General features: G+C 56.7%; 1 protein-coding gene across 1 annotated transcript; it reads right to left on the bottom strand.

The window, feature by feature from the left end:
• Window positions 1-1,787: 1,787 nt before the first annotated feature.
• On the bottom strand, window positions 1,788-27,170 carry LOC111150053 (von Willebrand factor C and EGF domains). Its single transcript, XM_022507383.1, is given in 21 exon segments — window positions 1,788-2,688; window positions 2,690-2,784; window positions 5,080-5,170; window positions 5,445-5,527; window positions 5,610-5,700; window positions 7,017-7,099; window positions 8,409-8,505; window positions 9,763-9,848; window positions 10,369-10,486; window positions 11,775-11,860; window positions 13,648-13,735; window positions 15,194-15,276; window positions 16,498-16,591; window positions 16,674-17,095; window positions 17,891-18,019; window positions 18,956-19,072; window positions 21,151-21,267; window positions 23,993-24,121; window positions 24,457-24,546; window positions 24,651-24,745; window positions 27,061-27,170. Coding segments are annotated over 21 exon segments (2,796 nt in total). The 3' UTR covers window positions 1,788-2,196.
• Window positions 27,171-27,449: the final 279 nt, after the last annotated feature.

Genomic DNA, 27,449 nt, shown 5'->3' with positions numbered 1-27,449 from the left:
TTCTTCCATCTGTCTCATTGCCCCCTCCCTCGCCGTGCCTCCTGGATCACTCCCTGCCACGTCAATGACTCTCCCCCAAATATTTCTCTCGAGGTCTGCTCTTGGGGGGAGCCCAAACCGAAGTAGGATAATCACAGCCCCCTGCACAAACTGTCCCTGAAACCCCACCAGAAGAATCCAAGCAGGTGTGGTGCGAAGGGACAAAAGCCTGCGGGGAGTCAGAGAAGCAGGGCTCTCCTCCCAGCTCAGACGTCACAATCCAAGTGACCTCAGGACACGTCTCTGGACCTCTGCAGTCCTCACTGTAAATGGGGAGAGGGAGTTCAGAGAAGCGTTTTTGTTTTGTTTTGTTTTGTTTTTTAGGCTTGGACCACCTTGGGAAAAATGTTTACAGCTATCCTCCTGCCCTCGGTTTGCTTTTTCCGAACATTCATAAACACGATTAACTTGGGCTCTACGGAGGGGGAGACCGGTATTAAAACCCAAACTGCGCACTTTATTGACTAGTGATGAGAAAACTGACACTCTCAGCCACTACCACATTGACAGCTGGATTGTTGGAGAAGTGGTAATGTGGAGACAGCCAGCGCGCTGCACGTTCACCCTGAAATCAGATCCCGGGGGGCATCACGACGCGCGCCGGTGGCCCCGGGGTGCAAGGACAAACCACGGAGAGGTATGGAGCCATTAGCACATGCCACGGTCACCGCTCCGTGTCACATTATTCAGAGGAAGGAGTCGGACCTAAGGTCCCTGGGTGGGTCACAGCTGACCAGAGCGTCCCAGACTTCACTCCGCACCCCATGCCTCAGGTCTTACTGGACAAGAAGGTCTCTCTCAAGCCTTGGGTTTCCACGCTCCGAACTAGAAATTCATTATTCCTGCCACCGCGCGGGGATTAGGACCTCACTGCCACACTGGGGTGTGGGTCGGTGCCCCAGATGGCCTTGCAGCCAGCGCCCCCACAGAACTCCACCCTGGGACGTGCGCTGAACAGCCGGGCAGAGAAGAGCTGCGGGGTAGGGGGATGCGATGCCCCGCAAATGTGGGTAGGGTCTGTGCCCTGGGGCTTGCAGAATAAAGGGATTTCGGTGACAGCAGAGCTCCCTGCCCTCCATCTCCATCCCACCCCCATTAATGACAGCACTGTCCTCTTTCCATCTGTCGTGTGAACTGGGTTCCACTGCCCAGACCCCCCTTCAAGACTGGATATTTATTCCCCCAGCTGCTGGGAAGGCTGTTGGCTAAGAGCTCTCGGCCATCAGCCCTCTTAGGAACGGCCTGGGCTGAAGGGAGCCCTGCCAAGGTCACGACCCTTGCCTGGGGCAGCCCAGTTCGAATTACTGGTCAACACGGGGCACAGAGCCCTGGCTCCTGGCGCCAACTCAGGACAACTCTGAAGGGCCACCCTAGCCTCAGAGGGGGCTGGCTAAGGCTTAGGACTTCTCCCTCACTGCTGCCCTCCCCGCCTCCCACCTGCCTGCAGGTGCCCCTGCTGAGGGTACCCTGGGGAACCACGCACTCCCGGTCCATCTCCGCGAGGCTCCCCCACAGGGAACCCAACCCACGGAGCCTCCTCCTTCATCCTTTCCCTTTTCACTGGAGGAGCCCCCCAGTGTCAAAGGCAGCAGGTGCTTCCACAAGAAACCAACCCACGCCACCCCAGTTGGGTGCTGGTTTTTCTCCCGAGCTGGAGGGTTGAGGTGGGGTGCTGGTTTAGCACCTGTGGGCTTGGAGTGACGTTTCCCCACCTTTCCAAAGGCGAGAAGTGAGTGAGCAGGGCAGTGTGGGGGAGACTGAGACAGGCTTTAATCAGGAAACCTCAGGGAGGGACACGGGACAGCTGGTGGCCCAGTCCCAGGGGAATCCAGGGCCTTCGCTGACTCCTCTCCTCCAAAGCGGGGAGCTCAGCAACCCCAGCCGTCCTCAAAAGACAGGCCGGCAGTGCTGTCCAAGGAGGATACTGACCATGGAGAGTACCGATTGCTGTTCTCACAGGACGTTCCAAATGCTTCTTGGGGACGAGGTTGCGAGGGGTCCTGGGGACTTCCCATCCCTCCAGGAGCCGGAGGTCAGAAGTGAGCATCCGGGGTCAGTGGCCTCATTCGCCCCAGGGCCTCCCTGCCAGCTCCCAGGGCCACTGGCCCTTTTCTCTATCCAGCGTCTCCCAGGCAGGGCCCCGACCTGGAGGCCTGCTTACCCGGTGGACTCGTCCTCCCGTGAGGTCCCTGCAGCGGGCCACTGGGGGCTGGAGCTGGCTGTGGTTGTAAGGACCGCAGAGAGTCTGGAGGCGATGGGAGAGGGTCTGCGAGGCCTGAGGAGGGTGGCGGGGGTCTCTGAGGGGCTGGGGGCCGTCGTGGAATGGGCTGAAGCTTCAGTCAGGAGAACGGCCAGTGAAGAAGACCTTCTGGCCCCTGTCTGGACCCCAGAGGTGGAGGCGGACGGTTCTGGAGTAACAGGAGGAGGCCCAGGAGCCCCGGGAGAGGCTGGAGGTAGAGTGGAGGCTCCTGGTGAGGGCCGGGAGGCCACGGGCTCCCCTGGGAATGTACCCTCAGGCCCCAAAGGGGGTGAGGGCAAGGCCCGGGCTCCTGAGGGGCTTGTGGGTAAAGTCTGCACATTAGACAGGTTCGTTCTGAGGAGGAGCTGGAGGACATGGGGCACTGGCTTCTGAGGCAACACCGCCGGGGGGGCCTGGACAGGAGCTACAGTTCACCGGGGCCTCGGCATCTCCACGGGGACTCCGAGCTGCTTTGCTGACCTCCGCGGACTTCCTCTCTGGGGCATCTAGGGAGAGGTGGAGGAAACAAGATGCCCTGGGGTTCCCCCAGACGGCCACGGCGGGGATAGAGACCTCTCATGGCTGCTGAGGACCAGTGGCCCCTGCCTCCAGGGCGAGACCAAGAGGGAACCAGGAGCAGAGGGAGGCAGTCCGCCCAACTCACTCTACCAGGCGTTGGCTGTGTGACCTTGTAGGAGGTGCATAACTCCACTGGGCTTCCATGTTCCCATCTATGGAATGGGCATCCTAACGACTTACAGGGCCACTCTGAAGACTCAATGAATGGTGCGTGGGAAATCCCAGCCCACACCCTGCAGTTAACCCGGACTTCGGCTGACTACCATGTGCCAGGGCGGGAGGCTCACTGATCGTAATAAACGTTCCATTGCATGCAAGCTGCTGAGAGTAGGAGAGGTTCTCCCACCTTTGCTCACTTGTGCGGGGAACCTTAAACTGCTCTAAAAAAACCAAGTCTGTTGAAAAAAATTTTTTTTAAATCTCAGCCTGGAGCCTGGAATATCATAACGGCTTGATATGCGGGAGGAGAAAAAGCAAAGGAAGAGGATGGGCAAAGAGAACACGGTGGGGAAGAACCACAAGAAGGAGGAGTGTTGGAGAAAGGTACAATCAGGAGGAGACAGATGTGGTCGAACCCAGAAAACCGGGAATGATTATATTTTAAAAATCACCCGGAGGACGGTCCCCAACTCTGAACATGCCTGAAGGCCCTGGCTTGTACACGGAGTGTGTGAATGGAACAGTACGTGATTTATAGTCATGAAAACTGTGGCTTTTGTTAATTGCCGAAAGGAAACCACTCACATTCTACCGCCACAAAAAGTGGTTTCTCCTTATATGGAGCGCTTGTTAGGAAGAGGTGCGAGGCAAACACAGCCGAAGCAGTGTGTTCCAGGAGAAGGGGCCCAGCGCTGCGCCTCACCTCCCTATGCCTCTGTTTCCCCATCTGGAGGCAGCAGAGCACGGGGGAAGGAATCAGGGAGACCTGGGCTTGAGCCCAGCGCCACGAACTAGAGAGCAGTCTTAAGACAGAACCCTAACTTCTCTGGGCCTCCGTTTGCCCATCTGCAAAATGGAGATATAACCACAGCAGCCACATTCCTGGGAGCAAATAAAGGAGGTAACACAGGTCACATGCTCCGGACGCGGCCCAGCTTCTTCGCAAACGCTTAGCCTCCGGACAGTAGGCGGAATAACCATCAGCTTGCCGAGAAGCGTGTGGCGGTTTCAGGAAGCAAAATCTACAAATCAAGGGTTCTCAACAACAGGGCCGGAGGGGCTCAGGAGGCTTCCAGCCCCCACAAGTCCTGAGGGCTGCGCCTCTCCAGCCACAGACCCCAAAAGTGACCCTAAATAGAGAGGATCCTCTTCAAATGGCCAAAGGAGTTAAACAGGTATTTTATCCAAGAGGAAATCCAGGCCACAAAAACAGTAGAAAAATTCACTGTCTTCCTGGAAACTTAAAAAACATAAAGCAGGGTGTGCCTGGGTGGCTCAGATGGTTAAGTGTCTGCCTTCGGCTCAGGTTATGATCCCAAGGTCCTGGAATCAAGTCCCACATCAGGCTCCCTGCTCAGCAGAGAGTCTGCTTCTCCCTCTACCCCTCCCCCTGCTTGTGCTCCCACTCTCTCAAATAAATAAATAAAATCTTTTTTTTTAAAAGAAGCATAAAGGGGCGCCTGGGTGGCTCAGTGGGTTAAGGCCTCTGCCTTCGGCTCAGGTTATGATCCCAGGTTCCTGGAATAGAGCCCTGCATTGGGCTCTCTGCTCAGCAAGGAGCCTGACTCCCCCCACCCATCTGCCTGCCTCTCTGCCTACTTGTGATTTCTGTCTGTCAAATAAATAAACAAAATGTTTAAAAAGAAAAAAAAAGAAGCATAAAATAGCCACATTTAAGGTACTCTATGGACATGTTAAATCAGAAAAATTCAAGACACACAGTGCAGAGCTTGTGGGAGTATGGGGAACCAGCTACATCATGATGAGTTTCCTGTTTCTCGAGGACCCCATCAGGTGGGGACGCCTGTCTGGTGACACGCTGTCCTGCCCCAGGAGGCCCCACAGGGCTCTCAATGCCCCACCACCTAGTACTCCACCTGCTAACCACAGGGCCCAACCATGTGTCCTCGCCACATGCTGGCTGTGTGACCTCGGGCAAAACACATTCCCTCTCTGAGCCTGGGTTTTGAACATCCAGCCCTTTACAAGTTCTAGGTTTCTGGGAAGAAGAGCAAAGTGCAGGAAGACAGTGGAGAAGCTTCAGGACCCAGAGGTCCGCTTACCTGGGCAGGAGGAACAGCAGTCTCCGGGGGGCCCAGAGGGTTCAGAGCAGGCCCGTGGGCAGGGGACCCTCTCACAGCTCACCTCTCCCAGCTGGGGAAGCACAAGGACACACATGAGGAAGCCCAGATCATCACCCCTCCCGGAACAGTGCCCCCACGGAAGAGTACCCTCTTCCACCCACAGAAATATCCTGGGATGGAGGTTTTAAGGAACCCAAAAGAGGGAGGGCACCATCGAATCCAAAGGTATTCTGGCTGTTATTTAAAGTTGGGAAGCGGGAGGAAGATGGGCTTCTGTGCGCTAAGGGGACTCAGCGTTTTGCAAAGGGACAAAAGGCAAGCAGCAGTCCCCAGGCCCAGCTTACCTGGCATGTGCACTGGGTACAGGGCTCATCGTCCAAGGTGAACACCTGGCCATTCACCACCTTCCTTCCCTCGTAGTTGCAGTCTGCAGGGGCAGAGGAGACCAGGCCGTGAGAGCCGAGGCCTCCCAGGCGCCTCGGGCGTGGGGCGGTGGCTCCCCCACTCACCTCTGCACACCGGGCAGCACTCCCCGTCAGGGTGGAAAGGGTAGGTGCAGGCGATGGGACAGTCCACGGGGGAGCAGGCCACAGAACCCAGCTGCGCGACACAGAAAACACACGAGGCCCTTTGTTCTGGGCCACCGCCAGGACCCTCTGGGAGGACAGCCACAGAGCCATCAAGCGCCCACTGGAGCCCCCATGGTGCGGGGACAGGTTCCTTCACTCAGAATCTGTCTTCCTGACAGAGGGCAAGCCCCACAAGGCAGCTCATCTGTCACCAGGCCCCAGCTGAACAAACCCACGAATTACCCAGGAAGGGTGAGCACCAAAAACCAAGGAGAGAGAAGGACCTAGAAGCCTGGAGCTCCACAAAGCCCATGAATGAACAGGGCCACTCAGAGGCCGAGATGTTCGCCCTGAGGTCCTCTGATCCCGCGGACCCTGTCCCTTTCCACGCTGCATCTTCACCCACTGCCAGCAAAGGGGCTCCCCCTGCATCAAACGTTTCCTGCAGCACAAGCAGCAAGGCCGGCCCCCCCACCCCACCCCCAGCCGTTTTCCCAATCTGAATCGTAAGAACAGTCCCACATGCTTTTTCAGACTGAGAGGCAGTCTGGCCAAGTGCGCCTCCCAGAGCAGAGACTCAGAACACCAGGATTCGACTCCTGGCACTTCAGCCGACTAGCAGGACTGGCTGTAGGCTCTTGAGGGAAGGATGACTTCATCTCTCTGTGCCTCATTTTTCTGACCCACAGATGGAGGACATGGTGGCTCCTACCTCATAGGATTCTCCCCAAGATTAACTGAGCTCATGCAGGGAAATGGCCGAGAGCCAGACCGGCCCACGGCAAGAGCACCATAATGGGAGTCTATTAAAGATGGTGGCTCAGCCCTGGGCTTGAGACCCTCCCCTGAGCCCTCTGGGAACACTCCCACATTACACTGTAAGGGGCCCCCAAGATGCCCCTTGGCAGAGGACTTTCACGGGGCAAGCTTAAAAAGATTTCTCTGGCCCTTGGTAAAGATTGATCCTGGGGGGACACCTGGGTGGCTCAGTTGGTTAAGTGGCTGCCTTCGGCTCAGGTCATGATCCCAGCGTCTTGGGATCGAGTCCCACATCGGGCTCCTTGCTCAGCGGGGAGTCTGCTTCTCCCTCTGCCTCTGCCTGCCATTCTGTCTGCTTGTGCTCACTCACTCTCACTCTCGCTCTCTCTCTGACAAATAAATAAATAAAATCTTAAAAAAAAAAAAAAAAAAAATTGACCCGGGGTAGGGCCAGAGGGAGTCAACTTTCCCCGTGACCTAGAATGACCTTCCCTATGCGGGGCTCTGGATGGGCGTCCAAGGTTCTGGAACTGGTGTGAGCCTGTGGGGAGGTTCCATAGACAGGGGTCAGGGCCGGGTGGGCCGTACCAGGCAGATGCAGCTCAGACACGGGTCCAGCACGGACGGGAAGGTCTGGTTGTTGTAGAAGATTCTGCCTGTGTAGGTACAGCCTGCCAGAGAGAGCACGGGGGTGAGTGCCCGCTGGGTAGGGGGCTGGTGACCAGGCTCCTGCCAAGGGCAAAGGTCTGAGAGTCTTCTGAGTAACAAAGGTCAGGCCAATTGCCTCCCCAGGCAGTCATCCCCAGGGTTTGGGGAAGGGACAAAACACAGGTCTGGATTGGGTGTTTTTGTTTTTGTTTTCTTTGCACTGGGTTTAGCAGAGGGGTCAGAGTGTCTCCACTTCCAAGGAAGGGAGCATTTCTTGGGCAGGATCAGGCCAGAGGGACTGGCCCAGGCACTACAGCCATCCTCTCTGCTCTTCCCCCAGCAACCCACTCACCCAGTCCCCACCTTCCAGAACATTCCCCCACATCTCTCCCCTCAGCTTCCCCAAGCCCGCTGGGGTCTGATCTGAATGCTGCCACCTTGAGGACATTTATCACATCCTGGGAAGAATGAAAGCAGGTGATAAGACATCAGGGGAATGTTCTAGGTCATCAGTATGTTATTTCTTAGATACAGGTACATGTTACAAACCTGCAGCCTACAGAAACAGAGATACTTCATTGAAAGAGATCAGAAAAACAAAACCATGAGGCTAAAAGTGATAAGGGGCCCTTTTTAGTTGTTTTTATTTTTGCTGTATGTACTTCAATAAAATGTTACTTTTGAAATCATGGAAAAGGGGAACATTGGTATAAAAAAATAAAGCAGGGGCACCTGGGTGGCTCAGTCGATTCAGTGTCTGCCTTCAGCTCAGGAAATGATCCCAGGGTCCCAGGATTGAGTCCTGCATTGGGCTCCCTGCTCTGCGGGGAGCCTGCTTCTCCCTCTCTCTCTCCGCCTGCCTCTCTGCCTACTTGTGATCTCTCTCTCTATATCTGTCTGTCAAATAAATAAATAAATAAAATCTTTAAAAAAAGAAAGAAAGTGTTTTAAAAAAAATAAAGTGGCATTGTTAAGTTCTCTCACTGTTCCCTAATTGTTTCACTCATATGGTTCCTTGGTCACCCCCACCCAGGATGGAAGCTCGGAGAATGTCTGTATCTGCTTCCAGCACCCAGATAGGGCTGGCCTTGGGCAGACAGATTTAGGTCTCTGAAGTCCGGCTTCCTCATCTATACGGTGGGCTTACCCCGTGGGACATCCCCCGTGGGGCTGTGGGGATGAAGCCTGTGGGGCCCAAACTTTGCACGGAGGAGCCTGGTGCAGGGTGAGCCCAGATGTGTGTGGAGCAGGGGGCAGTGTCAGGGATCTCTGCCAAGGGGAGCAGGGGATGCTGTGCTGCACACACCCCGCCCCCCGCCAGCAGGAAATTACCTGCGGAACAGTCCGGGCAGCACTGTCCTGGGATCCGAATTGGGTGAGGGCAAGAGTCCACACAGTCCGTCCTCTTACAGCTCACTGAACCATCTGCCTGAAGGAGGAAGAACTTCACCCAGACCCTACCTGTAACCCCGGCCCCACCTCCCTGTCGCGCTCCAGCCTCCCAGCATGCCCACCTCCACCCCCAAGAAAGGGCCGTGTTGCACACTGGCCGAGGCTTGGCCCAAAGGGTACCATGATGCTGCTGGGGGGTCGCAGGTTCCCCACAAAGAGGGCTGGCTACTGGGGAAAGGGGGTGTGAGCCTCCTTATGTACTGAGAGAGCAGGTCAGAGCGGGGCTCTGGTCTCCGAGGCTTCCTGTCCCTCTCTAGTGGCAGCCAGAGCTCAACACCAGCCCATCCAAGTTCTTCTCTCAGCTTTTCCCTGGACCCCTTGCTCACCCCAAACCTATGGAGTACAATAAAATCCTATTTTTATAGAAAACTATTCCACCGGAAATGTCTATTTCAGAAGACAAAAGCACCACATATGGTTTCCTTTTTTTTTTTTTTTTTTCTAAGACTCTGTTGTTGAAGCCTTTGTGTTGCTTTCTCATACTATGAGGGCCCTGGTCAGTCATAAAGGGGAGAGGGAGCGGATGTGCCCTCCTCCCAACTGTAATTCCGATGAAACGTTTCCAAGTTTTGCAAGGGTCTCGGGCTTTTTCACAAACCGTGCATCGGAGACCCGTGAAGCCTGTGCCTCTCACATGCCAATGGCTGGACGAGTCACCCGGGGGATTAAAATGCAGATTCTGAGTGCAGAGGTCTGAGCAGCCTGGAGAGTCTGTGTGTCCAGCAGACACCTCCCGGGGGCACGGCCCTTGTTTTGAGAGATAAAGCTCTAAGATCCGAGGGACTAAAAGCTCTTCTAAAGCAGAAAGGAAAGCCAGCGAGTGCTTAAACAGCGAGCAGAAACCAGGCTGTTCCTTGGTAAGCAGCTGTTTGCCTCTGGGCCCATCGACTCTAAGACCCGTCTCCTGACCCGCTTCCGCCAAGCTGAGGTCACAGCTTTAGGTCTGTGAAAGAATCCCCGCAGTTTCACAGGGAAGACCTGAACCGTGGAGCCTCGGGCCACCCCACTCCTTCGGTTATCCATCCCCAGGGAAATCCTGCTCCTGGGACCCTGACTGCTCCCGGACCAGCGGTTCACACCCCATTCTGTACAAATGGGACCTGCCGGCACAGGATGGGGACAGCTTCAGGAGCGGCAGGGAGGACCCGGTCAGGGCCAAGGGGTTCTGCTCGGGGCGAGGCAGGGACAGCCGGGGGTTGGGGGAGCAGCTGAAGGCGTGCAGGTTGCCATTCACCTGGCAGATGCATAACTCACAGGGGTCACCCGGAGACCAGATCTGTCCAATCGGAAACTCAACCCCGTTGTCATCGAGAGAGCAGCCTGGCCAGGGGACAATGAGGGAGAAAGCGCGGTGGGGCACAAGGGCTGAGGAGGGTCCCTAATGCCTGCCCAACCTACAGGGCGACCCCCACCCAAGGACAGACGCTGGGCTTGCTCATGCCACACAGATGGTCCCGCAGAGTGTCCATTCCGCCCCCTGCTGGGCCCAGGGGCTGCCTACAGCTGCCGGCCCAGCAGGGGGCTGGGGGCGGGGGTGCTCCCTCCAAACACGTGCCTGTTCCGCACAGACAGGCCCACGCAAACAGATGCCAACTTCCGAACCCATAAGTGCGCACACTCACACACGGGCCCGTCACACAAACACGCACACTCCAAGACAAACACGCAGATGGCACTCCCACACACACGGGCACACTCACACATAGACACGCTTCCTGAAACACACACACACGCACACGCACACACACGATCTCCTCAGGGGCCACGAAGCCTGCCTCTTGGAGGGCATCCAGGCCCCATGTCGGGCAGAACGCCAGCAAGTAGGGCCGAGGGGCCGCACCTGTCATGGGTGTGGGCTCCCGGCAGGTAAAACAGCATTGTCCAGGGCCCAGCCACCACTCCTCTCGGGGGCAGTCCAGTTCTGGACATGGTGTGAAGGAACATTCCACTTCCCCATTCTGGAAGAGAACCAAGGGCACAGGCTATGAGGGCAGCTCCCCAGCCCCGGGCTATCCGAAAGCTAAAGAGGAGCCTAGAAGGCTGCTGTCACCCTCCTAAAAGTGACAAAGAATCTTCGTGGAGCAGAAGGAGTAGGAGTGGGAGTGGGAGGCAGGAGGTTGGGGGCGAAGGCTGGGACCGTGTTCCGGGATTTCCCGGCTGCTGGGATGGGGGTCCCTGCTGGACCCGGCTGCACCCCAGCCCCTCATGCCCTCACTTAGCTCTCACTCCAGTCTGCCCTCACTCCGCAGCCAGAGAAAGTTCTCGTGCACCAATGGAATCGCACAGCTCCAAACCTAGAACCCATCAGCAGCTCTGCCGAGCGCAGAGCCCTCCACCAGGCTGGCAAAGCCCCTCATGACTGAGTCTGAGGCAGAGACTATGGGGCCCCCTCCTCCCCAAGACCCCTTCCCCCAAGTACTGCCCTTGGCTGACAGGGGACGGGCCCTCCAGGTACCTGGATGGTTCCTTCACCCCCCCACTCCCCTCCCTGGGAGCAGAGAGAATACAGACAAGTACAGCTCCCTGGCCTCTGGCCACACCCTTCTTGGCCGTGCAACTCACTCCAGAGCTCCCCATGGGATCAGCCTGAGACCCCGTGGTCACCTGGCTCCTTCCCCCCCCCCTCACCCCCCCGCCCCGGTCCCGCTTCCATGGCTGGCTCCTCCTGCAAATCTTTGGGAAATCCCTTACACAAGAATCCCGCCCCGGACCCTGCTTCTCAGACCCCAACCCCAAGCACCCCCCATCTGCAGTCTCTTCTCCTGCCTGACTCGTTGCCCACATCCTACACTGCCAGAAGGGACATCTTCAAGCCCTGACAACAGGCGTATGCTCTTGCCCCCTGCCAGGCACCCCTGCCTTGGCTCCTCTCCTGGTAAGTCCCTCACCCTGCAGATCTTGGCTTAGCTCCCCACCCTCCAAGAAGCCTGCCCCTCTGGTCAGGAACCCTCGCCACCACCTGCCCGTGGCCCACCTAGGCTGTGGGCCCCCTGAAGAAGGGACCGGGGCTGTCCTGTGTTTAGCTGTGCCCCCAGCACTCAACATTGCCCCAGACACACAGTAGGTGCTCTATAAATAGCTCCGCTAAAGGGAGAACGGTGGGACGGTGGGAAGTCCTTGGTGAACGCAGGTCCCCATAATGTCTCTGCTTCCTCCGTGTCCCTTCTGCCACACGGCAGCTCCTATTCTCCGGGTTGAGGCATGCTTGGGAAGCCCTGCACCCGGCCGTCTCCTGCACCCACCTACCTGACAGACACAGGTGGTACACTCGTCACCACCCCCACTGAACACAGCCCCGTCTGCGTACCACCGGCCGTGGAAATAGCATCTCACTGCGGGGGAGAAAGGGAGAGGCAGCTCAAGGTCTTTGGGCTGGGGCAGCTAAAGAGAAAGCAAAACGGTGGTGGGTCGGGGGGCCCTGGGGAAGCTAAGATCCTCCTACCATGTCCACAGCATGTGCCCCATTCAAGGAGCCAGCCACTCCCTCCCAAGCCCCTCCTTACGGAAACTACACTGCTGCTTGGAAACTGACGCAGGAATGAAACTAAGACCCACATGTAGACTAAGACCCTTAAACAAAAAGGGAGGGGACTCCCAGAATCACTAAAGAGTAACAGAAAAGCAGAAATGAACAGAGACTGTCCCAGGGCGCCTGGGTGGCTCAGTCGGTTAGTCTGCCTTCAGCTCAGGTCATGATCCCAGGGTCCTGGGATCAAGTCCCAGCATCAGGTTTCCTGCTCCTTGGGGAGCCTGTTTCTCCCACTCCCTCTGCCTGCTGTTCCCCCCTGCTTTTGCTCTTTCTGTCAAATAAATGAAGAAAATCTTTTTAAAAAAAGAAAGAAAGAAAAGAAAAGGAAAGGAAAGGAAAAGAGGTTGCCCCAGATACCTAAGACAAGGTCCGAGGCTTTGAAAAGAAAGAAAGAAAGAAAGAAAGAAAGAAAGAAAGAAAGAAAGAAAGAAAGAAAGAAAAGAGAAGAAAAGAAAAGAAAAAGAGACTGCCCCAGATACCTAAGACAAGGTCCGAGACTGAAGCCATCCCCTGGAGACCAGGAGGAATCACCGAAAGCTTCTTTTTTTTTTTTTTTTTAAGATTTATTTATTTATTTGACAGTGAGAGAAAGCCAGCAAGAACAGGAACATGAGCAGGGGGAGTAGGAGAGAGAAAGCAGGCTTCCCACTGAGCAGGGATCCTGATGCGGGGCTCAATCCCAGGACACTGGGATCATGACCCGAGTCAAAGGCAGACACTTAAGGACGGAGCCACCCAGGCACCCCCGCACTGATAAAACAGCCCGCAAGCCGGACCAGGCCCACCCCACTCAGTCGGTCTGCCCTGGATTCAAATCCCAGCTACACAACTCACTAGGGAGGGATTTGGAGCAACATCCTTAATTTCACTAAGCCTCAGTCTTCCCATCTGTAGAATGGGATTGATAAGAGCTGTTGACGGTTATTATTACTTCATAGGCAGTACATTACCTACTCAAAAATATCTCAGCTAAAAATAATATTTAAAATATAAGAAAAATATTTTTTTAATGAACACCAGCTTTGCAATCAGGTAGGCTCAATTTCAAGTTCTATTCATATATTAACTGGTTGTAGGTCTCTGGGCAGTGATGACCTTGGTAAGCCTCGGTTTTGTCATCTATGAAATAGGGTTATGAATAGTACTCCCTCAAGGCTGAACCACACGGATGCGATGAGATCAAGGGCTGGCAAGCAACAGCACAGAGCTGTCAGGGAACATTCGTGATGATGATGAGGTCATCCCAGGAAAAGAGAACCACATTTTTAACAAAGGACCAACTCATTAGTGGGGAAGGGGAGACGCCTTCCCAGTCCCAAGACAAAGCCATGCCAAGGGTGGCCTCACACCCCTTCCTGGCTGTCTTGAAGGCACCTCCTGGGCAGGGGCCGCCTGAGCAGGGAGCCCGATCTAGCGTCCAAACTACAGCACACGTAGTAAGTGCTCAATTAAACTGGTACTTTGAAATGCTGCACTTGATTTGAGTTTCCAAAGCAAAAACCAATCTCTGTCCTCTGTTCCACTCATCCTTTCCCCAAAAACACACAAAAAAACTAAACCCCCCCACCTGCACCCCAAAGATTCACTGACCTGGAACACAAGTACAGCAATCTGACTTCAGGGGGGTCTGACAGGGGCCGGGAGGACACTCGGGGGAGATGCAGGACACATTTCCGGCCTGAGCAGGGGAGAGATGGTGCTGGGTGGGGGGCAGAGGGCAGGGGGAGAACCAGGCCCTACAGCCCCTCGGTTTGTCCCGTATTTCACGCAACCCGTTGGGTCCCCTGTCCAACACCAAAGCCCCTTAAAGGAAATCATCCAGGACCTCTGAATGCCACCATGGTGAAAGCAACAACAGTGTGCAGGGACCCAGGTCCTGGCGTTTACCGCCGCGTGCCAAGGACATCCTCCCATGGCATACAGGAGCTTTGCGAGGATGCCGGGAAGAGGCAAATGGAGGTTACGCCACCAGAATCACCTTCCCGTGCATCTCAGTTTTGAACCAGGTAAAATCTTGTCTATTCAAAGAATTGACTTTAAAACTAAATTTCAAAATTTGAAGTTAAGGCAAAATAAAACAAAACCAAAAACCTGCCTCTGGAGCCAGCCAGAGCTGAGTTTGCTCCCCCACTAACGAGTCGTGTGACTTTGGCCAACGTCCAATAGCTCCCTGAGCCTCAGTTTCCCTAGCTGCGAGACGAGCCAGAAATGGCGCCTCCATCGGGGATTGCTGAGGACTGGTGCCATGACATGATCCACAGAGGTGCTTGGCCACTGTGTGTGCGTGGCACAGGGGGGAAGCTGGGTAAAGGGGGGCGCTGGCTGCCTCCGTGCCCTGCCCCCCACTCCCCCTCCCCAGCCTTCCACGGTGGCCGCTGCCCTCGCCACCTGGGCAGTGAAGGTCAGAGGGTGGCGGTGAGGGGTGGTGGGCAGAGCCCAGGCTGTGGACACAGACCTTGGCTCAAATCCCAGCTCATGCCTTGGTCTTGTCATCGGTAGAACAGGGACGGGAGAGCTGACCCGGACAAGCCACCAGCAGCCACAGCTAAGGCAAGAGAAGAAAAGCCCCAAGCCCCAAGCCCAGTAGGCCCCGAGGGCTCCTAATGGAATCGATGGGACAGCACCTGGCGGTGTCCGGAACACAGTAGGTGCTTAATAACTATTCCTTGAGAAGTGAATTGGCCTACAGCAAAATAATACTCTTAACAAACTGGTAATAAGCTTCCTCCCTCCCAAGTGTGGATACCTAGGGTGTCAGGATGGCCGAGGGGTCTAAGACGCCAGATTCAAGCTTCGCTTCCCAACTGTGGATACCTTTATTGGGCTGGCAAATATTTTGCCTGGAGAGAAAAACAGCCTCCCTGGTGGGAAGTTTCCGAGGGAGTTCCATCCCCTCCCCTTCCTCAACAGATGGACCCTGTTTGCCTGCTGGCTCTTCGCTGCTCAGTAGAAAGCTCCTGGACTCCACAGACCCCCACGCCTTTAAATTTGACAGGTTCCGACCAAAATCCACAACCTGGGAACTCTTTCTCCGTTTGACAAGCTCACCTTCAACATCGGAGCTTTCCCTCTTCCTCTAAAACCCCCAAAGGTTAGGAAAACAGCCACAAGGCTTTGGGGCTCCTGGGATGCTCACCAGGCAGACACAGACAGTGCAGTTCTCGTCGGGAGGGGAAAACACGTCCCCTTCGGCTCGGATGACGCCACTGTGAAAACAGCCTTTTTGAAAGACAAACAGGAGTGGAGGCATCAGACCTCTTCAAAGCAGAGGAAGCTTGAGGTCTCATTACTTTTCCAGGCGTAATGTCCCTGGAACCTTCTCTCACGGCCAGGATGCCCTGGGAGCGGCAGATCTAGGTACCCAGGACTGTGCAGTCCTAGGACCCCTGGAGAAGTAAGCAGAAGACACCCACAGAAGATGGCCCAGGAGGGTTCCATCTAGGTCTATAAACCCCGAACTCTACTGAGAACGTGGCATTTTATTCCCATACGGCAGGAAAGGCAGCCAGGCAGCCCCGGGTTCAAAAACCTGGTCTGTCCATTCAGTTAACCTGAGTGACCTTGGATATGTCACTTAATCTTCATGGATTCAGTTGTCTTTACTGCAAAATGGGAATACCACCACGTGCCCTGCCGGGGCTTTGGATGGACCCACAGCCTCACATGGAAGGTGCCCAGCCGTTCACATTCAGAGCTCAGTATACAGTAGGAACATGGCAAAAGGTCACGATTATCATTAAGAAGCCACTAAGTCTGTTTCTCATTCTAACCCTTCAGATGTCTTCACTGCTGCTCCCCGGGCAGCAGCCCCAGCATCTTATAGCCAGAGTTCAGGCCCCTCCCCAGATCTACGGAATGAGAAGCTGGGTTTTCACAAGATCCCAGGGATCCACATGCAGAGTGAGTTGTGAGAAGCTCTGTGGAAGGACCTATGAAGATTTAGGGTCTGTATCCTAACAGCAAGGGGAAGTGAATGAAAAACTGTAAGCAGATTATGGAAGTAAACTGGAAAGTGGACAGAATTTGCAAAAGATTACTCCTCTGGCTGCAGGAGGGGAGTTGGGGCAGGGGAGGGGCACCACTGGGTAGAGTTGGGGAAACTCACTGAACGTATGAAAGGATGAAGCTCAGAAAGGATCCCCAGAAGATGAAAAGTTCCCCCCGAGGGATACCACAGCATAGACCAGTGGTTCTCAAAGTGTGGCTCCTGGACCAGCAACACCAGCATCACCCGGGATCTTGTTAGAAATGCAGATTCCCAGGCCCGGCCCACAGCTAATGAATAAGAAGGTCTGGGGGATGAGACCCAAGAATTACCCTTCTAGTGATTCTAATGTACCCCAGAAGTTGGAGAACAGTCTTTCAGCTGCAGATGGGCTGGGGAAGGGAAGGAGTAGGACCATATGGGGAACTCACAGCCTTCCCCAGACCAGCTCCCACCTGTACACGACGGGCAGCAGCCCCCATCTTTGGAGGGAACCGGGTGGGAACAAGCAGCTTCACATGTCACCTTTTCACAGGTCACCTCCCCATTCTGGAAGCAGAAGCAGGAGTTCCAGCCATCACAAGGCCCCAGACACCAGACCTCGGCAGCCCCCAGGATCCCTCCCACCTACCTGGCACCAGCACTGGGAACACCCAGGCTCTGTCCAGCGGCTCCCTGAGTCATATGTGGCTCCCAGGTGCCAGCAGGCAGAGGACCCTGGTGCCACCTGTGTGGCTGCTGGGCCCCTGGGCAAGGACGGGGACCCCTCCTGTGGTTGTGAGGGAGGTCCAAGGGTCCCCAAGAGGGAGGCACGAGGCATGGGGGTAGCCACCAGCCGAGTTGGGACAGAGGGCAAGGATGTGGGTGGTACAGGGGTGGGAGAAGGCAGACTGGTGGTCCTGACCCCAGCTGGGGGCCCCGGGGCCCCGGAAGGAGGACTGTGTCCGGGGGAGAGAGCAGGCCGGCCAGCCTCTGGGAGCAGCAGGAGCATCTTGGGCGGCGGCTGCAGAGGCTGCAGGATGGCCGATGGGGCGAGCACAGCTTTCTGGAAGGCTGAAATGCAAGCAAAGGGGTCTCCTGAGGGAGGCAGCGGGGAGCAGGAGGCGGATGGACGGGGCGGGGGGGGGGCTTGAAGGCAGCTCCTCCACCAATAGTCACTGGATATCTCCGGACCAGTTTCTTCATCAGCATAACTGGTGAACACCACCAGTTCAACCCAAGACCACAGGGGCTGCGGTGACGTTCACACAGGTGGATGGAAAAGCACCACTGGAACAGGCCCAAGTGACAAGTTGGGACGGGGTCCCCGGGTCCCCCTCCCAGATGTGGCTTCCCGGGAGGGGATGCTGAGGCTCCGGTTGGAGGCACAGCTGGGGAAAGCTCGCGGTGCACTAGAAATGAGCCAGTGCTCAGTATTTAGTGACCTTATACGCATGTTTATAGGCACACTGCTGAAGCATGGCAGCGTGAGCTGACGCCACCTTGTCCAAAGTGTCCTGGGAGCCCAGGTTCCGGGGACTCCTGTCTCAGGCTCCTCTAGCATTTGTCTTTCCCTGTTACCATTTGCAAGAAAACAAAAAGGGTTAGGGAAACAGTAAGATGGCAAGGGAGGACGAATGGATAAAGAAGTGGGAGGGGAAAAATGAGAAAGAACGTGAAGAGTTGGAAATAACAAGATGAACTGGAAAAGAATGGGTGGAAAAGGAAGAAGGGCCAAAGACGTGAGGGTGGGGGGCGGGGCCGGGGGTGGGGCGGGGACTGGGAGGACGGTGGGCGGGCCCTGGCATGAGGGCGGGGCCTGGCATTGAGACCAGGCCTGGGTCCGGGACTGCGGGGCTGGTGGCTCACCTTCACAGGACACGCGGTCAGCTCGGAGCCTGAAGCCAGGTCGGCATGTGCACAGAAAGCTGCCCACGGTGTTATGGCAGGAGTGGTGACAGACTCGCCTCTCCAGCGGCCTCCGACACTCGTTTACATCTGTAGGAGAGCCGCGCTGCCAACAGCTGCCTTGTCGGGGCGACGACCCCTTGTTCCTGCATCCCTGAGCCCAGAAGGCGGGGGCAGTCTCCTTGCCATGTTCTTATGGGCTCCATCCCCGCCTCGGGATCTGGGACGTGACTCAGACGTCTAGGAGTGGGGCTGAAATCTACTGCTAGTCCCTTTGGAAAGTTCATACATCCCCTTGGCATTTAATGGATGCACCGATGACTCATTTCCGCCCCACCCCCGCCCCCTGCCCCGCTAGGCAGCGATGGTTATGCCCTGGCTGGTGGGGATGCTGGCTGGTGGGGATGGGCCCCCCCGGGGGAATCTCATCTCCAAAACTTCCAGCCTCCCACATGTGGTAGGGGATGGTGTGGCCCCCTGAAAAAAAGTCTCAAACATCACTGCCCAGCTCAAGGTAGGCTTCAGGACAAACACCAAAGTCCGCCAGAACAAGGTCTGTTTTCAGGCGGAAGGGCCCCCACCTTCAAGCCATGAGCCAAGCTTAAGCCAAACATGCCAATCAATCCCTTTCTGGAAATTTCTGCTAATGGGCTAAGAAAACAGGGGTCTCCTTCTAAACCAGAGGAACCAAGACATAACATGCTTTATTTACCAAGGGGAGCAAAGGCAGCCAAGAAAATGGGTGAGCAGAGAGGAATCCTTGGGATGTATCTGGGAGAGGGGTGGAAGAGAAACGCGACGGGATGAAAGTGGCACGTGGCCAGGAAAAGTCCAAGACAGGGTCTTCCATGAGGAGCCACGCCAAACCCAGGGAAGGGCAGGCTCTGACCCCAAGGCTCAAGGGTTTCCAGGCTCCAGGCAGCCAGGAGGTCCGGACCACTGGCCTTTCCCAGTCCCTGGGCTCGCTCTGCCCATCCTCCTGATGGGCAGCCTAAGTATGAAGATAACAGGCCCCCCCCACCTTACCTACACAGGAGTGCCGGTTGCCATGGAGATGGAAGCCAGGTCTGCAGGAACACCTGTAGCTGCCTATGCTGTTTTTGCATCTCTGCTGACAGGGGGTCCCGAGGCATTCGTCAGTGTCTGCAAGGGACCAGGGCAAGGCTGCCGCTCATTACCCCATGGAGTGTCAGAACTGGGTGCTCCCCCCTTCCTCTCCCCTTACCATCCCCTCCCCCATTCAGGGCCGTGGGAGACCCTCCTCACCCCTCTTTCTCACTACCCACATTCAGCCTATCAACAAAATCCTCCCTGGGCCAGCCCTCTTCTCTCCATCCTCACTATCTTACCCCAGCCTGGGTCACCTTTGTCTCTAGTTTGAGAAGAGCGACAGCCTGGTGCGTCTCCCTGTGCTCCTCCCAAGCCTTCTGCTACAAAACGTCCAGGATATTCTGACCAAACACCCGGGCCACTCTCTGCTCCCATGGGCACCGATGGCACATCATAGCTCACAAGCCCTGGGTGGCCTTTCCCACTTCCTTCCCTGTCCCTCACCTTTGTTCTGCCACCTTCCAAAATGCACCATGTTCTTATGGGCCTCCCTCTTTGCCCACGTTCTTTTGTTTGCCTGGGATCCCTGTCCATCTTGTCTAGGGGGAAACTCCTACGCATACCTCAAAACTCAGTTTCTCTAGCGCCTCCTCTGTCAAAGCTTCCCCATGCCACTGTTTGAAATTGTGAAACACTGGAAATAATGTATGCGTCCATCAATAAGAGAAGAGTTAGTCTGCTGTGGGAGAGTCGCAAGGCAGAGCCCCAGGCAACAGTTAAAAAGAGCAACGCGGGCCCATTCATACTGATCTGGAGAGATCTTCAAGACCGATTGCTGAGAAAAACAACCACCAGAGGCGCAAATCCCAGGTCTAACATGGTCTTGGGCAAGTTACTTAATTTCTTTAAGCCTCTAGTGTTCCTATCAGGAAAATGGAAATAAACGGTACCAGCCTCACAGCATCAGTCTGAGAAAGAAATGAGAAAATGCACGTAAGGTGTTTAGCATGAGGCCAGAATCCAGCTCTGCACCTCTCGGCCACTCAGCCTACCTCTGTGACTGTGTATGGGCGTGTGGGTGTGTGTGGGTATGTGTACATGTTGTGGGGACAAGCAGGGAGGGGATGCATCAGATCAATAGCAAGGTGCTAGGGGGAGCTGTGTTCCCCCAGAAGCACATGTTCAAGTTCTAACCCCTGGTGTGATGGGATTTGGAGGCGGGGTCTTTGGGCAGTGATTGGTTTTAGCTGAGGTCTTGAAGGGGCTCCTTCATGATGGGAGCAGTGCCCTTATCAGCTCTCTGTCCCCGTGAGAACACAGCATGGAGACCGTCTGCAAGCCAGGAAGGTCCCTCACCAGAAAGCGAATAGGCTGACTCATTGACCTCGGGCTTCCCGGCCTCCAGAACCATGAGAATAAATTCTGCTGTGTAAATGGCCCAGTCCGTGGGGTTTTGTTACAGCAGCCTGAGCAGACTAAGACATCAGGGTTTTTCCCCAGGGAGAGCAGGGCTCAGGAGTGGTGAAGAGGGTCTGGAAGTAGCAACTTTTAAAAACTTGTTTTACAGTTTATGACTATTGCAAATGATAGAAAATAACACCACACTTTCACAGGGACCTTTTGCTTTATCTGCCTGGTTTAAGAGAAAAGGCTTCCTTCCACAAGTAAGAAGCATCTTCAAGGAAGGGATGATTATGTTAGAAGATCTCCCTCATCCTGCCCTCACCCCTACCTCCTCCTGGCCCTCCCCACCAGATGGGGCAGCTGGGACACCACTGGGGCAGAGAGAGCTAATGAGGACAGTGGGTTAAGGACTGCAGCAGGTGTGTCTCTCCCACAGCCCTCCCTCACCTCGGGGGCCTCCTTGGTCCTGCCCCGGGCCCTCCCCTCGGCCTCTCCAGCCCTGTGCCTCTACCCTGCAGAGCCAGCTCAGAGCTGGACATGCCAGGATCCAAGCCGAGTCCAGCGCTTCCTGCCGGAATGGCCTTGGGTGAGCCTCAGTTTCCCCATCACTAAAGCAGGGATGACTAACAGGATCTCCCTCGGGGGACCAGGAAATGTGGTAAGGCGTGGAGCGCCCATGCTGGGCTGGGCAGGGCCACCACGCCTTTGACTCAGAGCCCCGCCACAGTGGCAACGGCATCATCATTACCTGTCCCCAGGCCGCTCACCTTGGCAGCTGTGGCGGTCGGCAGCCAGCTGCATGCCCCGCCCGCACTCACACACAAACCCGCCTTCCGTGTTCACGCACTGGCCCTCGCAAGAGGCGCTTAGGCATTCATCAATGTCTGGGAAGAGAAGAAGACATCCTTGCATGGACCACTCTGCATGGCAGTCAGGTGCGAGGGTAAAATGGACCCCACGAGGATGCTGTCCCGTCAGATAGCCTACCCTCAGCAGGTGGAAAGCACCACCACCCCCTTTCTTCCTCCCCAAGGAAGAAAGACCAGGCACCCCCAGGAAAGTCATCAGGCAAGAGGGAACCACCAGAGAGCAGAGGCTGAGGGCCAGGATCCTTCTCTGTGACCCACTCGGACCAGAGGATGGAGGATGGCTGAGACAGAGTCATTTCCAATGGCCCCACTGCAGGGCAACGCTCAGAGGGCAGAGGGGAGTGAGCAGGAAGGCTGATTCAGTTCCATTAAATCCTTATTGAGCACCACCTGTATGCAGCAGATCCAGAGGGAGGCCACTGAGGACACAAATGCGGCCGAGACATGGCACAGACTCTCCAGCTGGTTAGGGTCTGATAACATCAAGAGCCACATGCCCATGAAGTCGGCACCCGGCTGGGTGATACACGCCCCACCGGGGAACGCCTGGAGGACAGGTGGGCAGAGGACCAGGAGGAATCAGGAGGAGGGGGGCCATGAGCGGAGAGAGCCTGCAGTTGCGCTGGCACTGGCAGGAGCTCAGGTTCCTGCAGGGGCAGCGGGAGGCCAGACCAATGGGTGGAGGCAGGGCTGCAGAGAGCCCAGAAGGTCCTGAGGCTGCTGCCCAGAGTGGGGTGACTGGATCCAAGCAGTCCTTTTCGGAAGTTCAGGCCTATGGGGTGAGGGGCACCAGGGGACAGAACTCCGCACCCTGGCTTCATGTCCTCCCTTCTCTAAGAACCATGATAACCTCTCAAGGACCTACAAGATCTGTGCCACCCACTGCAGTCTGCCTCCGGGTCTCCCAACCCTTGGCCCCAAGCCTGCTGGACACCTCCTTTCTCCCTACCTGCTCTCCCCAGAGCTGGCCCCTCGGGACCACACCCACCGCCTCTAGGAAGCCCACCCTGACTAGCCCCATCCCACTGGGACCCCTGGTGGCGGTGGCCAGATCCCCCCTCCCCGGGGCCTAGCTTTGACATTAGAACATCGGCTTTTCCAAGTTCCGTTTGCTTCAGCAACAAGAAGTGTGTGTAGAAAGAGCTCCCCAGGAAACATTCGGCGGGGGTGCTGGGGGGAAAATTGCTTCAGCCTTCCTCAAGAGGATGTTGCAATGAGTCCCGAGCACCAAAATCCTCAGCAAGACCCTTGACCCAGTGGCTCTCCTTCTGGGAACAATAAAGAGAAGCCTCTTTACTGTGGCATTGCTGGGAGTAGTGAAGCTACCGACGACGTCCGTGAGGGACCGCGAGCTACAGCAGAGTCACAGACGTGACCCCTAAAACCTCTGTTGTGAGGACTATTCCCCAACCCCAATAAAAAGTGAGAAAAAGGGGCAGCTGGATGGCTCAGTCGTTAAGTGTCTGCCTTCGACTCAGGTCATGATCCCAGGGTCCTGGGATCGAGCCCCATATCAGGCTCCCTGCTCGGTGGGAGGACTGCTTCTTCTCACTCCCCCTGCTTGTGTTCCCTCTCTCGCTGTGTCTCTCTCTGCCAAATGAATAAATAAAATATTTTAAAAAAATAAAAATGGGGTACCTGGGTGGCTCAGTAGGTTAAAGCCTCTGCCTTTGGCTCGGATCATGATCCTGGGGTCCTGGGATCGGGCCCCGCATCGGGCTCTCTGCTCAGCCGGGAGCCTGCTTCCCCCCTCTCTCTATGCCTGCCTCTCTGCTACTTGTGATCTCTCTCTATCTCTGTTAAATAAATAAATAAATAATCTTCAAAAAATTTTTAAAAAGAAAAATAAAAAGTGAGAAAAAGAATGAAAACTCTGCATAAGGTATGAGCCCCATTTACAGAACACACAGATATACACAACTAACATACATACACACACAGGTACACACTCTTACAAACACATACACCTCCAAGGAACAGGGCAGAAGAAACAACTTCATTTTAGTAACAAATATCCCTGGGTAGGGACTTTGGGGACATGCTTGTTTGTACCTTCTACCCTTCTTTCACTTTCCAAATGTTCCAAAATAGGTTATTTTTTACTTTCATATTTAGGAAAGAAACATTATTTTTACAAAGTCAAAACTCCAAAAAAAAAAAAAAAAAAAGGCAGGGGAGTGGCTTGTTTTCAGCTCTCTGGAAAGATCCGCAAGAAATGGGTCCCAGTGGCCGCCTCTGAGGAAGGTGACAGACTTTGCCTGTTAGAACATTTTAGACTCACAAACAAATAGCACTTTTACAGAGTAGTTATTGAGGCTGCCTTTCCTCATCTTTCAAACATCACGAGCCCAAGGGAAACTTCCAGGGTCAACTCACCTCCCGTGCTGGTTATCTGCCCCTCTGTGGACCCAGCTCTGGGCACTTGGCCAGTTATGGCCCCATTACATGGGACCATGGTTATCCTGACTTGCCTCCCCTCCTCCTATTCAGAAGCAGGGACCAACAGCAGCCAGGACCGAGCCACCATGCGTCACCAGAGCCCCTGGCCCCTAGGCCCGTAAGAGGTGCTCATAGCAGAAGGGACCCTTTTCTTGGTTTTGCCTGCCTCCCTGCCCATACCCCCAGCCAGAGCTTGGCCTCACTCAGCCTCGCCTGCATCTCTCTGGAGACTGCCCTGGCAGGACAGACAGATGGACGGAAGAGACAGAATTCCCCCCCACCCGGCCCCCATGTCTCTCACCCGTACACCTGATGCCGACAGCCGTCTCCGTCATGGAGAAGCCCACGGGGCATACTCGGGCCACCTCCTGACAGCCTCCGTGGTTACAGGACAGGTCACAGCCGTACTCTCCACAAGGTCCGTGTGCTTCTAGAACAGGCACCACCCCCGTGAGCACATAGCACACCTCAGTGCCAGCAGCCCCCGCCTCACTAGGGTTCCTCCTAAACTCTGCTGGGAAGGTGGCTCTGGAGGCCAAGAGGCCGGAGCTTAAATCCAGCTCTACCACTCACTAGCCAGGTAACTCTGGGCGAGCCACTAACTTCTGTGCCTCGGTTTCCCCATCTGTAAAATGGGGATGAGAAGGCCTCCCTAAGGGGGTTGCTGGAAGACGATATTCTCAGTAAGACAAAAGCCCTGAGCCGGGCACACAGGCTCAGCACCAGAAGAATTCTTCCCAACAGCCGTGGCCCATCCCCAGTTACCTGGGCAGGTGGCTCCTTGCTCTCCATCCTGGCAAGAGCAGACGTTGGGAGCAACGCAGATGCCACTCCCGCAGCCAAAGGAGCAGAGCGCTGAGAGGAGAAACGCAGGTGAGGGAGTGGGACCTACTTAGGCCAGCCCAGGGAGCGAGCGCCCTGCTGGGGAGGGTATCTGGGGCACGGGGACAGGCACTTACGCAGGGTGCAGTGCCCACTGCCCATGGAGGGGGCCCAGCCAGGGCAGCAGCCACTCCCGAAGCCTGAGAGGCAGACGTGGGGGCCCAGCCGGCGTCTAGGAGAGAGGAAAGAGCATTTTCCACATTTCTGCTCTGGGCCAGGGATCGGTCTGCCATGCGGTGAAACCCTCCCAACCAGTCAGCAAGTCAGTCAACAAACAGTTCTTGAGGCCTGGCACATGAACACAGAGCAGAGTGGCTGGGGGAGTGGAAGGGGGGGGCCTCAGAGGGGCCTTAGCACTGAGGGGGATAGATGGAAATGGAGGAAGGGCCCTAGGTATGGCTGCCACAGGGCCTTTGCACTTGCAGTTCCCTCATTCAGGAAGGTTCTTCCTCAGAAGTGTACCCAGGTCACTCCCTCCTTTACCCAGTCTCTCTCTGCTCCTGCACCTTCAAAGAGATCCATCTCATCCACCCTTAATTGCTTTATTCTTCTTAACACTTGCTTCCTGGGACATTAAATTACTTATCAATTGTTGATTTGTTCATTGTCTGTCTCCCCTCTCATTCTCTGAGGACCCGGGTCCATCTTTTGTGTTCCCCTCAGTGTCCAGAGCAATGCCTGGCATGTGGTAGGTGCTCGCTAAACGGCTGTTGAGGGAAAGGTTGAGAAAGGAATCCAGCAGAAGGGACGAAGGAAGAGGGCTGCCCCAAGAGAGCCAGAAATGTCATTCCCCAGGTAAAATCTCATGGTGGGGCCGGGGGTGCCAGTAAAAGGGAAACAGTGTGCCCAGCGCTGGATGAGGCATGGCAGTACGGTCAGGAACAGGCCACTTTTCCCACCTTCAAGGGACGCTGGGCAAAGACCCAGGTGATAACAAAATAGTGTGACCAGTGCCACATAGGGACAGGCTTTGGAGTTCCGAGAAGGGGAGGTTTCCTGGAAGGCCAGGATCTAGGTGGAGTAGAGCCAGAGGAGTAGCGGTAAGGTGTGAGAGTGGAGGCAGGGAGAGGGCACTCCAGGCAGAGGGAGCAGCAGGTGCACAGCCCCCGAGGAGGTCAGGGAGGGTGACTGGAACTGATCCTGTGATGGGCTGGGCAGAGTGATGGAGTCCCACCCGGTTTTAACTGGGAATCCTTGCACCACCGGAGAGGGACAAGAAAACCCTCCCAGACTGTGCTTTCCCCCTGCTCAGAATGTTCTGCCGGTCAGGTGGTCTACAGGGTACCCCCCAGGTCCAGGTGCGGCAGCAGGCACGGGGGTGACAAGGACGGCAAAGGCAGACTCACTCCACGCAGGGAGAGCAGCTGTCACATGTGACAAGCACTCTGGGAAGGAGAACTGCGGGCACAGGGCAGCACGGAGACATCTGCACAAACTGTGCCTGAAGTCTCAAAGAGACGTCTCCTTCTCTGAAGTCATCACAGAAGAAGCAAAGAAGCGGGGCCCTGGGGGGTGGGAGGTGCTGGCCAAGCTGGCACTGGTCGCCCGGGCCAGAGCGATCAGGGCAGCAACCTGGGAAAGAGGAGCCGGCAGCTCCTGCTCCTCGGACGGGGTCCTGAAAGGGACTGGGGTGCCCTCGAAGCGGCAGACGGAAGGATGCCCCGGAGGCCGGTGTTGTCGCCCCCCCTCAGCTGGCAGGGGGCCGAACGCCCCAAGGAGCCTCCTCGGACGGGCGGTGATGGGGAGACAGGTGGCTGGAAGGCTCCGAAGCGCTGCGGAGCCGGGCCCATCGGTGCAGGAACTGGCGGTGGCGGCGGAACACACGTGCGAGCTGCGAGCCTGGCGGGGCCGCCCCCCTGCGCGCCCCCTGAGGCGGTGGCCGCGGGCCAGGCTGCCCGCTGACACCGTGTTCCCTCGCTCGGAGCATCACGCACACACACGCGCTCGGCCCGCGGCGGCCCTACCTCCGCCGGGAGGAGACTCGAGGGGAGGGTGGCATCAATCGGGAGAGAGCAAAGGGGCAAACACGCCACCCCCACCCGCGCGCTCACACAGGCGGAAACCGGAACGTAACCCAGGGAGAGCCCAGCGGTTCCAAGGTCCACGGCGTGCGTGCACCCTGGACGCGGGGGAAGCCCCCAGCCCCAGCGACGGCCAGCCGCTCCGGAGACCCCGTGGCACGTCCGGGGCTGCCCTCGCCAGGGGTCCGCGCCCCAGGGCACACTCAGGGGCTCACGCAGTGCCTGGCTCTCCATCCCCCCCACCACCGGTCCTGGCAGGACAGCCCCCGCCAGGGGCGCAGGACTGGCTCCCGCCCAGAGCACAGGCTGCTGTCTCTTTGTCCGGACCCCCTGGGCTGCGCCCGCGCGCGGACAGCGCCCTGGAGGGGAGCTCAGACCCGCGGCTGCAGGCGGCTCCCCGGAGCCCCTCTGCCCCACGCGGGGAGCGCCCCTGCGGCGGGACAGGGGAGGGGCGAGAAGAGCTTACCTCTCGGCGGCGAAATGCCCGGGCGGCTTCCTCCCGGTGTAGCTGCGAGCCGGGGCCCCCAGCAGGAGAAGCGCGACGCAGGCGGCCCGGAGGAGCAGTCCGGCCCACATGACCGGCGGCGGCGGGTCCCCCCGGCTCGGCTGGGCTCCGGCGCCGCGCGCGGGGGAGGGGGCTGCCGGCCCTCGCCCCTCCTCCTGGCGCCGCAGGGAGCGAACCAGCGAGCCTCGAGCTGGCACGCGAAGCCGAGCAGGGGGGCTGGGGACTCCGAGAGGAGGGGCCGGGGGCCGCGAGGGGACGCGCCGGACGGCTGGGGGGCGGGGGGTGGTCTCTGGCACCTCGGAGCGAAACACACAAAAGGCAGAGCCGCCCGCCGGCTGGTGGCCTCCTGG

Source organism: Enhydra lutris, unplaced genomic scaffold (assembly GCF_002288905.1).
Source record: "Enhydra lutris kenyoni isolate GAN:26980312 unplaced genomic scaffold, ASM228890v2 scaffoldscaffold22, whole genome shotgun sequence".
Lineage (NCBI taxonomy): Eukaryota > Metazoa > Chordata > Mammalia > Carnivora > Mustelidae > Enhydra > Enhydra lutris.
This window is presented reverse-complemented; position numbering and strand designations above follow the sequence as displayed.